This window comes from Aythya ferina (genome assembly GCF_964211825.1).
Source record: "Aythya ferina genome assembly, chromosome: 27".
NCBI lineage: Eukaryota > Metazoa > Chordata > Aves > Anseriformes > Anatidae > Aythya > Aythya ferina.
The window spans coordinates 693,279-710,393 of NC_140310.1; the positions used below are offsets into that span (position 1 = coordinate 693,279).

Here is a 17,115-nt window from a genome sequence, read left to right on the forward strand (position 1 = left end):
ACCTTTCTGTTCTGCTTACAAAAGTTGCACCGCCAGAAGAAATCTGTGGACAGGTACCTTTTTTCTTTTTCTTCTCATCGGATTCACTGACTGTATGTAAAGGATCAATCGAGTTGCAAGTAAGGTGAGCAAAATTCATTAGTAATGGAGGTGGCCTTGTTTTAATGTTGCTTCTGTCTGAAAATCCCCTTTTCTTTTAGACAGCACCACAAACAATCTGGATGTTGTACATGTCCACATTTTCCATACCCAATTTTACAGTGAGGATGTTGCTAGCAGCTCAGGAAGCTGGGCGGTGTTGCTAATAAACATCTCTTTGTGGAAAGAAATGCTGCTCATGTCACTGGGATCCAGAAAGTAGTTCTCATTGCCTCCTAAGACTGTGTGCTCCCAGGAGATGGCTCTGTATCAGACTGCATGTCGGCTACTTTTTGTAGCCTTCTTCTAAATTATATTAGTAAGGCAACCAAGGTTTGGGGCTTCTGTTTTTTTTGTTTTCACACGGACATACACAACTTGTGCTGTTGCGGTATGTGCAATAAAAGCATTAACATTCAGAAAACACTTCATTTGCACGGTGATGTGGTTTTAACTAGAAAAAATGAACAGATTTGATGTTTTTACTTTTAGGCAGGAAATCCATTTTCTTGTTTGGCATCACTACCTTAAAATATTTTTACCTTTAGTGGAAACGTTTGAGAGCCGTACAAGTAAGGACAGACATGTTACACGACTGAATACTGATGTGTCCCATAAGAGGGACATTTCCTTTCTTTGTTATGCGATGATTGTGGCTGTGGCCATATAGCTACGGTGTCTAGCCACTGCCTGAATATATCCTTCCCATCTTCTGACTAGAGTTCCCCGAATACTGATAATCTGAAAGGGTGCACAGAGAAATTCCTTATGTGAAAGGATGCTTGCCACTCTGTTCACGTAGTTTCATTTCATGGGGCAGTCAGATGGCTATGTAGCTATGTATTAAGAGGTTCTTGTACGTGTTTTAGTTTTCTTACGCAAGCTTTCCTTTTCACTAGCTGATCCGAAATGCTCAGAAGACAGCACCAAGCACAATTTATGTCCCAGATATCCATTTATGGTGGGACAACGCTGGACCTGCCTTGAAACTTACTTTTCTAACTCTACTACGTAACATTCCAGCATTTTCGCCAGTTTTGCTGCTTGCTACGTCTGATGTACGTCACTCAGATCTCCCAGAAGAGGTATTTGTCAATACTTTCCTTACTATTTCTTCAGTGTCTTGTAATTTATGAATGCTTTCAGCATCAAAATGATGTGCTTTGTTAAATGCATGCTGTTATTACTCAGGCACCCTAACAAATCACTTAAAATTTGCTTAGAGAAAAAGAATACTGTGAAAGCATCTGCTTAAGGTTTTTTCTGAGTCAAGCAAGTGACTTTCACCCCCTTCTCACACATGCAAATAATAAATTAATACAATAATTCCGGTGGCTACAAAGTGGTTCAGTCAAGAATATGAAGTGCTTGAAATGACAAGAGGATGTCTTTACTGAAGAGATTTCTTCTGACAGTCTGCCATTCCATGCTATGTTGGGTAAACTGCTAATAATGCAATTTAGTAGAGAATCGAAACACTTTGATTAAAAAAGAAATAAATCAGTTTCTTTCTTCATATAGGCCAAAGCTTTCCAAGCTGGAAAGCTGAGTTCCAATTTCTGCTAAAGTAACTTTGGAATCGAATTCTAGTTGTATTCCTAAATAAACTGTAGTAAAAGTACGTGCAGAACTTCATTGACTTCTGAGAGTTTACATTAAGGGAAGGTGCCCAAAACAGGACCACGCTGTTCTCATTCTGATGATTTGGTCTCAGTCATTGGGGGAAGAGAACGGGTCTTACCTAGACATGTTTATTATCAACTGCTTTGAAAGTGCTTGAGTTCCCACAGCAGTTTTTGTACAGGTTGTAAATTCCTTCTAAAATAAGTAGTGAAATTCCTCACCTACCTTTTAATACTAGAACTTGAAAATGGAGGAAGACGTAGAGGTACTAGCTACTTCAGACACCTTTTGGTAGAGAAATAAAAACTCAGCAAAAAGCCCTCACTTGTCTGCTGAAGCCTTTCTCTTCCCTCTATAGCCATAAAGGGTCTAAGTAAAGGATGCAGCAAGGCAAGTAAATCCAAAGGAAGCGATGTTGGATGCGGTGAAAGCCATTACTTTATCAGTGTAGCGTACAATTCCTTCACGGAGCTTTAATTCTACAGGTGATTCTTAAAGGTGATATTTGAATTTGCCGTGCCAGCCTGTGAAAATGTAGCCTTTTAAGGCCAGGAAGATAACTTTTTTCAGTTTGTGTTCTTCAGGTTATTATTAATTTGAAAAGGTACTCGTCTTTTTGGAATAGAAGATGAGTTTTTTGTGGCCTTAAATCTGAAATGTCTTTCCTCCTTCTGCTTTAGATCCAAAAATTATTTAATAAGGAATTTGGAGAAGTGTGCAATATTGAGTTGCCTGGTAGGGCAGAGAGAGCAGCTTTTTTTGAGGACCTAATTCTAAATGAAGTGGCTAAGCCTCCTGTAAAGAAAAGAGGTGAGGAGGATATGAGAAGTACATCTAAAACTTTCCTATCGAAGTTACTAGCTCTTTGGGATTTGCTTTGGTGGTCATTTTCTGTCAGTAAGTTGTCATATGCTTGTATTTGAGTACTGTAAATTGGCTAATTTTTCCTGATTAATTGAAGTTGATCGGACATTGGAAGTCCCGCCTGTAGCACCACCAGCTGAGCCTCAGAAGCCACAAGAGGAAGAAGTAGGGATGCTGGAGGAGGAAGAGGAGGATACCTTGCGTGACCTTAGAATTTTCTTGAGGGACGTTACTCACCGACTTGCCACTGACAGACGTTTCAGGGAATTTGCAAAGCCCGTTGACCCACAGAAGGTAAAGTAGTGCTGATCTGTGTGTGTCTGTAACTTCTCAGTGTTCGTATTTCTCAGCGTTTTGGGGAAGGTTCAACGTTGTTTTTAGGGCTGCACTATTAGGATTTTGCAAGAAGCAGAGGCAGTGCTTTTACTTCTGCTGACTCTCAAATGTCTCTTACGGGATTATTCGCTGAAAGCCCTGGTTTCATTCTAAAAAGCCAGTCCAAATGCCAACACAGTTTGCTCGTGAAAAGGCTTTGATATGTAGGCATGTCACAGCACTGAAAAGCACAGAGATCTTTCCTTATAATTACAAACAGTATTTACAGGACTACTTTAATGAAGTCTAAAGCCCTTTATTGGACTGTCAGTTCCTGTGGGAACAGGAATAGGAGCAGCAGTTTGTAAAAATAAGTTTTGAGATCCTGTTCTCTGTTTCATCTGGAACTCCTCAATAGGAATCAACCTTAAGTGCAGTGTGTTTTCTTTTTCCTCCAATTGGCTGCTTAGATGCCTTTTTCTCCTTAATTTATTAGATAAGCCTAAACTAGGGGCATATATTTCAAAGACAGATGTAACTTGAATATACCTGCGGATCAGCAAAGTCCTCTTCATGTGGGCATCCACTGGCTTTTCTTCCCCTTTTCTCCTAGGTTCTTGAGCTGTGAAAAATCTAGACAGATACATATGTCCTCATCTCAACTAGTCATTAGGCTCCTCTTCTGGTCTGAGGGAAGAAATCAGCACCTCAGCGCCCAGTTATCTCATTCTAAAGTAGATGCCTGCAATAGGTACTTCACAGGTGCAATTCATGCACCTTTTCCTCAATGTCGACAACAAAGAGAATGCCGGATGGCTTGCTCAGCTTTCACTGTTTTGATTTTCTGAAGCAAAGTGAAAAGAATCTCCCACCCTCAGTGTTACTTCTCTACCATGCACGTGCTTCTGACCTCCCTACTTCTTGTTGTCCTCTCCTAGCCGCTCTAATGAAAAATGAAAGAGCCCCTCCATTTTTGAGAAGCAAACTGGTTAATTTCAGCATCTTCTGATGCATCGCAAATGTTTTGCTGAGAAGATGATAAGCAGCGTTATTTCCAGGGGGCAGTAGTATTTCCATTTGGTATGGCTGCTCCTTAAAGCTACATACTCGCAGGCTCACACAGCTAATGGACAGCTGTGGCAGTGGAAGAAGGTGCTGCCACTAGCTTGTCACTGTTGCTGTGCCAGAGATTATCGTCTCTGCGTCTTTGGTAATAGAAATGACTGTGTGAGAGAGAGGTGATTGCTACAAGCAGTCACTTTGCTATTTACCCACCCCTGAATTTAAAGGTAGAATTGAGCAAACTAATCCGCCTTTGCTCTGGGCGTTTGAGCAATCTGTTCTGCCAGCAGAGTTGTAGGCATGGCACACGTGGGTAAAGGTAATCACCTAAGGGTGCTTCCTTTTCCAGCTGGCACAGCTGTATCTACAAGATCTGCAGCCTTTTTACAGTGCCCTGCGCTGCTGCAATGCTTCTCTAATGAAATGCAACAGTGGCTTTGCTGAGGCAGCAGCTGTCCTACAAAGAGGATCGTGTCGTTCTCTGCTGCTTTGGGAGCAGTCGGCTTGCAATTACAACCATTAATGTGATAGATTGGTTAGTAGTAAAAGATTGTCCGAAATTTCAGCCTTTCCTTTCTCTGAAGTATGAAAAATTAACTCATTTTCCATGCTGAAATCTCATGGGATATTTAATCTGTTCTCTGAAGTGTCACATTTTATTTAATAGCGTAAGAAAAAGTAGGATGTCACTTGTATTGTTACTGTTCAACCTCCGAAAACATATAGAGCGTATTCAAAGGATCTTGTACGATTCTAAAGTTGTTGTTTTGCTCCATTGTTGTCTTCAGAAACTGTTACGCTGTGTCACTGAGATAACGAAGGGATTTGACATTTATCACCTGCAAAAAGTATATGGCATCATTAATCAGTGTATTTACAACCATAGAGAAGACTACGACAAAACCGATTTGGTGGAGGTAATTTTTGTTTTGAATTCTAGCACTTTCTGTCACTGTTACACAGTATTTGTGTGTTCTGGGATATCGTGGTTGTTTAGCATTGCTCTTTACTGCTTAGGTGTTTGTGCACAGACAACAACAACAGTACGACTTCTCCCTTTCAGTCTGGAAGACGTTTATCCATCTTGCAAAACCATTGTTATATTTGGCATAATTGTTGGCAGTTTCTGCAGAAAAAAGCTTGAACTTGAAGACAATGAGTCCACCCACACAGCCCTTTCAAAGCAATTAACCTTAGTCTGCCAGTAGTTTTCCTGTAGTAGTTTTTCGCGTTTGTTTGATCAGGCCTTTACCGCAATGCTCACGTTCTCAGACTGCTGGGGTTTTATATTTTTGTCATTTTCTTAGAAAATGGCGAATGATGCATATCCCGGCTTCCAGATGATTAGTTCCTGTTACTCCCAATTTGTGTCAGGCTGTGTTTGGTTGGAAATGAAAATGTAATTGCAAATTCCCCTGAACAGCACAACATGTCTGTGGTATTAATTAAAGCACTGTAAAAACGTAGAATATCTGAGAATGCATTCCTTCAAGCATGGCCGTGTTTTTTTAAACCTACAGAGGAGGCAAAATACGGTATTTAGGCTTAGTAGATGAAATGTATTGCTTCTATGGTGGCAGATCCGTGTCTTGAGATTTTAAACCTGGTGGATCTCGTGCTCGAACCTTCAAAGGAGATGTTACATAGACAGTAAACCGTCCTGCTTTTCGGGGAGGACTCTCCTTAGGTCATTCAGAAAACGCCTTCAGTCTTCATTCACTGCAGCATTCACAAAGTGAATGCCTTCCTGTAAGGTTAGTCACTGATGGCCACTCATTCCATGCTTTCACTAAGAAAAACCTTCGCAGCTTTGAATCTGAATTTCCAGCCCCACGTTTAGGTGAGCCCGGAGCGGCGTCAGGCATCGCTGGGCTCCTCGTCCGGTGGCGCTGGTGAAGTGAAAGATGCCAAATGTGAAGTTTGACGGTGAGCTGAGGGGCTTGTGCTGGCCCGGTGGCTCTCTAAGCCCCCGTGTCTGAGCAGCGGGAGCATCCGAGCAGCACAGGACGGAGCTCAGCAAGAGGCTGGGGTCAGGGCACTGCTGCAAATAGAAATGCTTTGCGGGCTGCAGAGGTTAACCAGGTACACGGCACTGTTTTACTACATGGTGGAGACCTATTGAGAGTGTTTCTGCCCTCCTTTTTAGCTGAAACATCCCCAGATTCTAAGGGGAAAAGGAATAGAAGGGACTTGCGGAGGTAATCTGGCCCTGCCTCCTGCTCAAAGCGAGGTTAACTTTGAAATGAGATCAGGTTGGTCTGGGTCTTGCCCACTTTTGCAATCTTCCAGGGACGGAAATTGCTTCAAAGTTGCCAGCAGATCTCCTCGACCTCTCCAGACAGCTGCCTGCAGTCCCCAGCTGGTGTAGAGGTGCCACTACATCAGAAGGCCTGAAATAAAGAGGTTAAAGGCAAATAGTTTTCCTTTGGTTTGATGATTAAGTGGCAAACAAGAGGATGAGTTGCAAGATCCCTTCTTAAAGCCAGTCCAGCCACGTAGGAAAAGTAAATGTGGACAGCTGTATCTTGGCAAAGAAGATAGTAGGGAGCAAGGAGGTTTAGCAGTCAAGATGGAAGGTGATGCCATGAGGCTTACAGGCTAGTAATGTTCTAGTGAAACCCAGCCTTCCTAAAGAAACCTGCCTGACTACTTCATGTGAATAACAGACTTTGTTCAGCTCTTTCCTAACATAGAAACGGTGCTGACTGCTTCTTCAGAGTAACATCAGTTAGTGATACTACTGAAATAGTTGTGGTTCAGATGTAGATCTGATTACTCCTACGCACGCTGAATTCACAGCTGTTGATCCTCCAGAGGAGGCTTTGCAATTGAACACCTGGAGAATAGGTAAATTTCCCGCTGTTGTTCTCCTCTCCTCTTGTTTTGTTTTGTTCTGTTTTGTTTTGTTTTCCTAGTAGCATAGACTCTGAAGAAACGGGCTGCTTTTTTTCATTTCCAACACTGGCTGTTCCTCCTGAGCCCCGCCTTCTATTTTTGCAGTCATAGGATACGTGAATGTAAATTGGTGGGAGAGAGGTAGAAAACTCTGTTTCAACTGGTGTTTTTTCAGCTATGTGGGGAGAACAAATAGAGTGGTTTTGAATATTCTGGCTCTTATTCAGAGCGGCATGTGGAGGGAGACAGATGCGTTTGCTTTTTGAGTGCAATGGCTTCAGAAGCAAGAGGGGAAAAAGCACTTTCTCTGGGAGCTGAAGAAGGTGTCCTAATCACAGGAGAGGTTTCTAAATGGCATATCTTTGCGAGTGTTCGAGTAGTCCAGAGGTTTTTGTTTGTTTGTTCGACGTTGGAAGATTTTACTCGTAATATTCACGTCCTTCAGCAGAAGTGAGAAATGTGATTTTATTTTGTGCAGTGTCGCGGACCCTCCGAAATCTCCTGGGAATGATGAATACCTCGCACAGTACCAATGTGATGATGGTGGAGACAAGGAGAAACCAAGAAGATCAAAAGAACGTGACCTCATTTCAGAAGAAAACGTTTTGTACGGCAAAGAGTCTTGTGAGCCTGGTGAGAAATTGTGGCAAACTTCCTTCCTCAAGTCTGACACTGAATGTAGCTCTAAAAACCTTTCCTCCTCAGCTGTTACAGAGAGATGCCAAGATACAAAGGACGAGACTAAAACCACTGAGAAAGAGCATTACCAAAGCAAGAGGGAAAATGCTCCTACTGAAGAGAAGGAGAGTCAAAAAGCAGGTCCTTCCAGCAAGAGAAGGATAAAGTTGAATACAAAGAATACAAACTTGAGCTCCTGATTGGCTTCATGCTGAACTCTGTGCAGTTCTTGTCCTAATCTTGGTCTCTCCGTAGATAATCTGGTTTAAATCCAAATAGAATCATGCGATGAGGAAGATCTCACTGCAACAAATTCAACATCTAAAATCAAAGTTGACATTTTCCGTGATTTTCTTCCTGAGCAGAAGTGTGCAGTACTCCTTTTATATTAAGGTAGAGATTATTTCAAACAGTCTTGAAGTGCTTGATGACTTAACAGTCTGCAGATTGATTATCAAATCAAAAAACCCCGACTTGGTAGACTATTTTTTTCCCAGTTTTGAATGACCACTAGGAAAGAAGGCCTGAAATAAAGAGGTTAAAGGCAAATAGTTTTCCTTTGGTTTGATGATGAAGTGCCAAACAAGAGGAAGAGCTCTCCCCCAGGCGCAAACATCAGCCTTTTGCTCTGCGTTCTGGGCAGCAGCGGGTGGGTCCCTCCTGGAAGGAGCCTCCTGGAAGCGGCCCTGAGCTCCCATGGGGCAGCTGCTGCATTCTCCTCACAGAGGACACCCCTGCAGCCCCCCGCTCCCACAGCCTGGCCACGCAACCCCAAGCCAAGACACGGAGCGAGCCTCCCTGATTGCCAGGCAGCAGCTGGCTCAGCCTGGGACCCCAGGCCAGTGCCCACAAGACTCTCCTGGGCCTTCCAAAGCAAGCCTGGTGGGGATGGAGCACCCACAAAGAACTGACTCACACAACAGGACTCCTTGCCAACACCGCCTCACAGACACCTGGGCCTTGAGCGGGTAGCTCACCTTGAGCCAGCTCATTTCCTTCCCAGTAGCTGGCATGTGCCTTTTCGGGGGCATTTGGGGGCTACAGCGTGCTGCTAAGAGGGATGTTGGAGCTCCAGCAGGGCAGTGCTTCCACTAAGGCAAGGCCTTTTCTGCATCTTCTACTGCCCTGCAAGCGAGGATGCTTGGGGCACACAAGAAGCTTTGCTCGTCAGCACAGCAAATCCCCGTGACCTTGTGTCTATCAGCATGGTCCAAATCCCTCTTGTGATCTCTGCATAGCTGTGGGGTGGCCAAGCTGTGTGTTGCATGGTGAAACTGGGAAATGCTTGGGATGGGGAATGCTGAGTGGGCCGAGAACTCCTTGCTGGGATGGGAAGGCTTCCTTGGGGTGGGAAGCCATTGGGCTAGGAAAGGAGAGAGATGGGAAATGTTCCTTAGGAAGGAAATCCCTGGGAAGCAAAAGCTTTGATAAAGAGAGGGATATTGCTTATCAATGACTGTTGTGGGAAAAACTCTCTTAACTGAGAGTTGAGGAAATTCTTTTAATGCCAACTAATTTGTATAAATTTAATTCCTAGTTCAGGTGTTGGGAAGCAAAAGGACAAACATGAAACCACATAGGGGTAACGCTTTTCCTCCTCTCCTGGGCTCAACTTCACTCCAAGCACCTGTTTGACCTGCTGATCTCACTCAGCCCATTCACTGGGGAAATGGGCAGCACAGGAGGAGGCTGTGATGAATATGCAGCAGTTCTTCTCTGCCGATCCTTTCTTGTCGTTTCTACTTTGCTCCAGTGGGGGTCCTCCACAGGCTGCACTCCCTGTCAGGAATATTCAGCTCTTCTGCCATGGATCCTCCACAGGTTTCAAAGAATATGGGCTCCACCATGGAGCATCTACTTCTCCTCCTCCTATGACCTTGATGTTCCCTCTGTTGTTCCTCATTCTTTTTGTTCTCTCCATCTCTCTCCATCCAATATTTTCTGGGCATTCTTAGAGGCAGCACACCTTGGCTTATTGTCTGAGTTTGGCTTATGGTGAATCTGTTGCTGTGTCCAGCACAGAGCAGCCCCTGAATTCCTACCAAAACCTTGCCATAAATCTCAATACCCCTGTTAAAAGAGACCCTCCTGTTTGTGGCCCTTCTTTGGACACTCTCTAACGGTTTTATGTCTTTTTCTTATACTGTGGAGCCCAAAACTGCACACAGTACTTAGTACATGGAATAACAACAGAGACTGCCTGTCATTTTCTCTTCTCTGCACAAGCTCTGTTGCTAACACTGTCCAGAAATCACCACTGTCACAGACAGTAGTAGCGTTCCCTCCTCCCACGGTTGGTTCTTCCCCCCCAGACTTAGACACCATCCACAGAAATAAGAATAATAATGCTAATAAAATAAAAATAAAATAAAATAAAATAAAATAAAATAAAATAAAATAAAATAAAATAAAATAAAATAAATAAAATAAAATAAAATAAAATAAAATAAAATAAAATAAAATATAAAACAAAATGGTCAAAAGCCATCAGGAAGGCAGTGGTGCAGACTGTGGAGAGCCTGGGTTCAAATCCTTCTTCTGCGAGGCTCTGAACCTATATCCCACCACAAACTCTCTGCTAATGTATGGCAGGGAGAGGAGGAAGAAAGAACATATCTCCTGCACTTTCCATTTATTGTTGACTGACAATTCTGTAGAGTTATAAAGCCTCAATCAGTGAGATACGGGGTTCTTCTCACATTGTCTCACTGTGCCCTCAGGGAAGAGCTCTAATTTAATAGATGCTTCACCACAAAATCATGGGTCATCTGCAGTTTTGAACTTTTCTGGGATCAAGTCCCTTCAGATGGTTGAGGAATTTGCTCCGGCACCTATGTAAAGTGGTGCTCTACTAAGCTAGTGAGTGAACAAGAGAGAAATCCTCTGCTAGATGACTTGACAAATTGGGTCTGAAAACGGTATTGAGGCAGAATAATCCACGATTTTTGCCTTGGGTACACAGAGAGTTTGGGTGTTGTAGACTTCTTTTATTCTTCATTAATATAAAAATTTTCAAAAACGTGTTTGCTCAACCTTGCTCCCACTGTGTGCATGGGAGGGAGATAACTGAAAGTGGGGAGCGTTGCTTGGATCCTGCAGGTGGCTGAGGTCCAGTGGGGTTGGAGGCTTTCTTACTCCTTTTGCAAATGCAAAGCAACCCTGCGCCTACCCTGCACTTGCAGAAGGATCGTGACATGTCTTTGTTTTATGCTCTTATGTTCTGTTCTGTTCTGTTCTGTTCTTATTATGTTCTGTTAGGTTAATTCTGTTCTTATTTTATGATCTGTTCTATCCTTACGTTCACAACAGGACTCCTTGCCAACACCGCCTCACAGACACCTGGGCCAAAGAGCAGGGCCTCGAGCGGCTAGCTCACCATGACCGAGCTCATTTCCTTCCCAGTAGCTGCCAGGTGCCGTTTGGGGTCATTTCAGGGCTACAGCATGAGAAGACTTCCTTGGGGTGGGAAGACATTGGGCTAGGAAAGGAGAGAGATGGGAAGTGTTCTCTAGGTAGGAAATCCTTGGGAAGGAAAAGCCTTGGGATGGGAAGTCTTGAATGGGGTGGGTACCATTCCCTGGGGAAGGAAGTGCTTGGAAAAGTCCTCCGAGAGGGGAATTCTTTGGGACGAGATCTCTTTGGCTGAAGAAACGCTTGGTGTTGATGGGACAGATTTCGCCTGGCTTGCTGGGAATGTGCCATCAGGTGAAATGGCAAGGATGGGCACAGCCGCTGAGGCCGAGAAGCCGGTCCTGGGCTGGGTAAGCCTTGGGCTGGGCAAGTGGTGGTGTGGAAGCGTGGTGGGCATGGCAAGTGCTGCGTGGGAGGGCAAGCCTGCTGGGGATGGCCAAGTCTTGCGCTGGGCAGCCTGCTTGGGTCCAAAGCCTGCAGTCCTCCCCAAGATGTCGGCGAGGGGCTGGTGAGCCGTTGGGACGGAACCCCCGTTGCCCGGGTTCCCCAAGCAACCGCCCCACTCTCCAGCCACCATGGCAGGTCCAGCAGCCGGCTCCCGCTCCTCCCGGGGCTGCGGCCCTGCTGGCGAGCCCAGCGCCCCAGAGCTCAGCCCAGCGCCCTTTTTCCCACAGAGGGTTTCCCCAGACGGCTTCCGCGGCTTGCGCAGACGCAAAACTCCCCCTTCGTCGTCCCAGCCGTGCCGCCAACGGTGGCTGCCTGGCTGCTGCCCTCCCTCCCCGGAGCGACGGCGCTGCCCTTGCAGCCCCCGCAGGTACCCACCCTCCCCTCCGCGCTGCCCCAGGCCACCGTCTGGCACGTGGTGCCGGGGGTCCAGGGGCAGGTGCTGCAGCTCCCCGCCGGGGTGCAGCTGCCACCTGGGGGGCACCTCCCAGCCCAGGGGCACCACCTGCAGCTTGGGCAGCTCCCCGCCGGGGGGCAGCTCCCTGCTGTGGGGCAGCTCCCCGCCGTGGGGCATAACCTGCAGCTGGTGCAGCTCCCCGCTGTGGGGCAAAACCTGCAGCTGGTGCAGCTCCCTGCTGTGGGGCAAAACCTGCAGCTGGTGCAGCTCCCAAGCATGGGGCACCAGCTGCAGCTGGTGCAGCTACCCACCGTGGGGCAGCTCCCCCATAGCGCTCCTCCCTGTGCCCCCGTCCATCAGTGGGGACAGCCCATGGTGACGGGGACACTGGTGCCCCACCATGCGCTGGGGCTGGGGCCCAGGGCCGTGCTCCATGGGGAGCTCCTGCACCCCGCAGGCACCTGCCTGTTGCAGGCCCCCGCCCAGCGCAACCCCCCGCCACCCCTCGTCCCGGGGCCTCCGCTGCGGGGGCAGGCGCTCCCCACGCCCCGCACCCTGAGCAGCAGCCGGGGGCAGCTGCCGGAGCCCTGCTTGCACGCCGTGGGGCTCAGCGAGGACCAGGGGCCCCCGCTGCCCGGCCACACTCCCCCCGAGCCTGCCCAGGCTCCAAGGACCGCCAGCACCCAGACGGCGACGCCCGACGGTGAGTTTGGGACTGGCACAGCCGGCCGCTTGTGGCCCCACACCCAGGGGCCATGGCAAAGCTGACATTGCCCGTCTTGGGGGATTGTCTTGCTTCGTCCTCAGCGGCGACACTTGCAGAGGTGCCTGAGGAGCCCCTGGAGCTGCTGGAGCTGGGCCCTGATGCCTTCGCCGAGGCCTTTCCAGAGCTGGCAGGGGACAGCCAGCAGCTGCAGCACGTGCAGGACCAGCTCCCGGCCGACCTGGACAGCTCCGGCTTGGAGGAGCTGCTCAGCTGCCTGGATGCCGTGGAGCCCCAGGACGCCTTCCCCGATTTGCCCAGCAGTCCTGCCCTCAGCCGCTTCCTCTCGCAGCTGCCTGACCTCTGCGAGGACATCGAGGAGCCGAGCACGCAGGGACTGGAAGCCACAGGAGCCCTCGGTGAGGTCCCCTCAAGCCCTGGGCTGCACCCCGACAAGGTGCAGGCTGGGCGGGCGCTGCAGCCCCCTGCAGCTGCTGTGCCGCCACTCAGCTCCCCCCTCAAGCCTGCAGCCCGGCCCCAGCTCAGGAGAGCCCTGCCCAAAAGGCCTCCCCAGCAGGAATTCATCCCTGCCCGCAGGAGAACCCTGCCCCAGCCTCCCTTGGCTCCCGTCAGGAGGCCCCCCGACCCTGACTGCCTCTCTGCCCGCAGGAGACCCCTGCCCAAGCCTCCCTCGGCTCCCGTCCAGAGCCCCCCCGACCCTGACTTCCTCACTGCCCTCAGGACAGCCCTGCCCAAGCCTCGCCTGAGTCCCCTCCAGAGCCCCCCCGACCCTGACTTCCTCACTGCCCTCAGGACAGCCCTGCCCAAGCCTCGCCTGAGTCCCCTCCAGAGCCCCCCCGACCCTGACTTCCTCACTGCCCTCAGGACAGCCCTGCCCAAGCCTCACCTGAGTCCCCTCCAGAGCCCCCCCGACCCTGCCCGCAGGAGACCCCTGCCCCAGCCTCCCTTGGCTCCCCTCAAGAGGCCTCAACTTCTCCCAGCCCTCAGGAGAGCCCTGCCCAGTCCCCCTCGCAGTCCCCTCCAGAGCCCCCCGCCTGCCCCTGTGCCCACCGGCACCAAGCGGGGGGCCAAGCGCCCTGCGCCCAGCAGCACCCCCGGGACAGCGCAGAGCTGCCAGCACAGGAGGCCGACAACAGAGAACCCCCCCAGCAAGGAGAGGAAGATGCTGCTGGGCCAGGCTGGCCAAGGCCGCAAGAGACTGTGCCAGGGGAAGACGGGTGGCAGCAGCACGGGGGCTGGCAGCAGCACGGAAGCAGGCAGCAGTGGGCAGCAGCCGGCGATCAACAGCACCACGGCACCCAGCAAGAGAGCACGAAGCCCGGGGGCTGCAGGGGGGCAAGGAGCAGCGTCGCCACCTCCCCGCAGAGCGCGGCTGCTGCTGGAGACTCCGAGTGGGGAGCCCTGTGCCGTGCGGCCCCAGGACAGGCTCCGGGCCCAAGCCAGCGGGGCCAAGACGCTGCAGCGCCAGCACGCAAGGACAAAGACCCCCAGCGAGACTTTGCAGCCGCTGGGGGCCAGGGCCAAGGTGCTGGGGCCAGTGCACCAGCCGTCCTGTGTGCAGCCGCAGCCCACCTCCAGCAGCCCCAGCAGCATGCCCAGCGCCCCGCCGACAGTGCCAGGCTCCAGCGCTGTGCCCGCTGCCCCCCAGTCCCCGGCTGGCGGCAAGGAAAAGGAGGTGCCAGCACCACCAGGCAGCACGGCATGAGCAGGGGACGCTGCCATAGAGCCGGCGCCCAGAGCACTGGGCCTGCCAGCTGCGGGGGGCCAAGCGCAGCGTCCGGCTCTGCCCACGCAGCCGCGCACGCTGCAGCGGCCGGCGCAGCCCCGCGTGGACTACATGCCCCGCGTGGGGCCCTGGGCGGGCCGCGCCGCGGCGCCCACGCCGCTGGAGGAGCAGGAGGAGTCGGTGCCCATCACGTCGCAGCAGCGTCCCGAGCGGGAGCGCCTGAAGAAGCTGGCCCAGGAGGAGCGGCAGCGGGCGGCCCACCAGATGAAGATGGGCCCCGTGCTTCTTTTGGGGCATTGCTCTTCTTTCCTGCCTTCTGGATTAGAATCCTCTCGTTAGGTGCTCACTCAGCAAGGCCTCTGCCTGCAGCTCTTCTTGCACTGGCATGCCGAGGGGATAAGAACTGGGAGGTTTTTGGGATAGCAAATGATCAGTGGGATGGGAAGTGATGATGGGGGTAGGAATTCATTGGACTGGGAAAAATGGGTTTTCTTTTTATTAAATTTAAAGTTTTTAATTTTCATTTAATTTCTTGGTTCTATTATTTATTTAATTAAATCCACTTTATTGACTGTGTTGTACAGTATGGCATTGTTTTATTAGTATAAAATTAGAAGTATTAGCATTTAATAGTATTAAATATTTTTATATATTAATATAAATTATAAATATCATTATTTCTTATTTTGTTTGTTTTTATTCTTTTTCTACCCTATTAAACTCTCTTTATCACAACGCACTGCTTTGGACTTTATTTTTCCTTCCGAGTCGTTCGGGAGTCACTCCGGATGGGGTACATTAGCGAACGCCTGTGTGCTTCAGATCCAAGGTCACCTTTGCCCTCAACTCAAGATACATCTTTGCACCTGTTGTTGTGAAACAAAGTTAACAAGAGGAACAATCAAGTTACCTACTTGCTAGCAGCAGCTCTACGTTTGCTGGGGTTTGCTCTGTGCGTTTTGAAGACCATTCCATGCTCTTCAGCCCCTTCAGGAGGAAATGTATGGTTCTAGGAAAATGCGTCTTGACCTGATGCGTAGCTGTGACGCAGCCTGCAGCCCCTGCAAGCCCTGGGATTTTACCTGCAGCCCCTCCAACAACTCTGATGTTCCCTGCATCGACTTCAACCACCACGGTGGGACCTGAGGCCCCTCAAAGCCTTGTCACTCGCCCTGCAGCCCCTCGAGCCCCTGGCATGTTCCCTGCAGCCCCTCCAAGCTGGCACAGGCCCTAAGAGCTGGCTGCGGGGACTACCCCGTTGCTGTCTCAGGCACAGAGACAAAAGCAGCAGGAAGCAGGTGATCCCCATCCCTGGGCGAGCTGCCAGCATGGGACAAGATTGCAGCTTTCCTCCAGGCAAGCACATTGTCAGCTGGCTGCTGCGCTGCTGGGATAGCAGCTGCGGGAGCCTGGCAGCAGAGGGCAGGGAAGCCAAGCAGCTGGGATCCGGATCCTTCTCTGGGGAAGGAGGCACTGAGAAAGCGCTTGCAAACAGGGCACAAGCCCTCAGCCTCTGGAGGCGGCGCCTGTCAGGCGTGAAGGAAAGGGATCCCTTCTGGGAAGATGCTGTGGGCTTGCTGAGGCTCGAAGAACAGACGGTGCTGGCTGCTACCAGCGTGCTGCAGCAGCGGCAAGACAGAGCCGTGGTGGTTTGCCTCAGCTGGGCAGCTGAGCTCCAGCACAAGCGCTCTCTCCCTGCCCCTCCTCCAACGCCAAGGGGAGAAAAGAGGCTGGCAAGGGCTCAAGGGCTGCCAGAAGGACAGGGAGATCACTCCACAAGGAGCGTCACGGGCAAAGCAGGCTCAGCACAGCCTGTTCCAGTCCAGCCCGGGGCCTGCTCCTGCGGGGGCTCTCCACAGGCCGCGGCCTCCTCCAGGCCACAGCCACCTGCACCACCGGGGGCTCCTCCAGCCACAGGGGGGCTGCAGCATGGAGATGTGCTCCACGGGGGACCCATGGGCTGCAGGGGGACAGCCTGCTCCACCAGGGGCCTCTCCCTGCACAGGCCGCAGGGGAAGTGCTGCTGTGAGCCTGGAGCACCTCCTGCCTCCTGCTGCACGGACCTTGGGGGCTGCACAGAGCTTTCTCACTCCTCCCTGAGCCAGATGCTGCTGGGCAGCAGCTTTTGTTCCCTTTCTTAGATGGGCTCTCCCCCAGGCGCAAACATCAGCCTTTTGCTCTGCGTTCTGGGCAGCAGCGGGTGGGTCCCTCCTGGAAGGAGCCTCCTGGAAGCGGCCCTGAGCTCCCATGGGGCAGCTGCTGCATTCTCCTCACAGAGGACACCCCTGCAGCCCCCCGCTCCCACAGCCTGGCCACGCAACCCCAAGCCAAGACACGGAGCGAGCCTCCCTGATTGCCAGGCAGCAGCTGGCTCAGCCTGGGACCCCAGGCCAGTGCCCACAAGACTCTCCTGGGCCTTCCAAAGCAAGCCTGGTGGGGATGGAGCGCCCACAAAGAACTGCGGTGAAAGAATTCATTTGAGTGTGAAATGATGGGATGGGAAATTGCTCGGATGGGTGGTCATGGTGGTGATAGGAGATCATTAGGCTGGGAAAAAATTGTTTACAGTAATACAATTTATTTACTGTCTTTTTAATTGATTGTATTATTTTTATTATTTTCTATTCCTTTCTTATTCAACTCTTTATCAATGCCTATGAGTTTTTCTTTTCCTTCGCATTCTCTGCATGAAAATTCTCTCTCTCTCGTCACATCTGTCCAGAATGATTTAAATGAGTGTTTCCTATCAGCTTGCTCTGAGATTGATAGTTGATGGTCACAATGTTGATTTTTTCATTTCTAGTGGTTTTTTTTTTTTTTTTCTGTGCTTTTTAGCTG

The 17,115-nt window shown here is 50.2% G+C and overlaps 1 protein-coding gene across 1 annotated transcript; it reads left to right on the top strand.

Moving 5' to 3' along the window:
• The first annotated feature begins 2 nt into the window (after window positions 1–2).
• LOC311424280 (uncharacterized protein) lies at window positions 3–12,747 on the top strand. Its single transcript, XM_084499288.1, has 6 exons — window positions 3–53; window positions 1,038–1,223; window positions 2,442–2,571; window positions 2,723–2,919; window positions 4,791–4,919; window positions 11,661–12,747. Exons 4-6 carry the CDS (start codon window positions 2,797–2,799, stop codon window positions 12,204–12,206), a joined length of 798 nt encoding a protein of 265 aa, XP_084355414.1. The 5' UTR covers window positions 3–53; window positions 1,038–1,223; window positions 2,442–2,571; window positions 2,723–2,796; the 3' UTR covers window positions 12,207–12,747.
• Window positions 12,748–17,115: the final 4,368 nt, after the last annotated feature.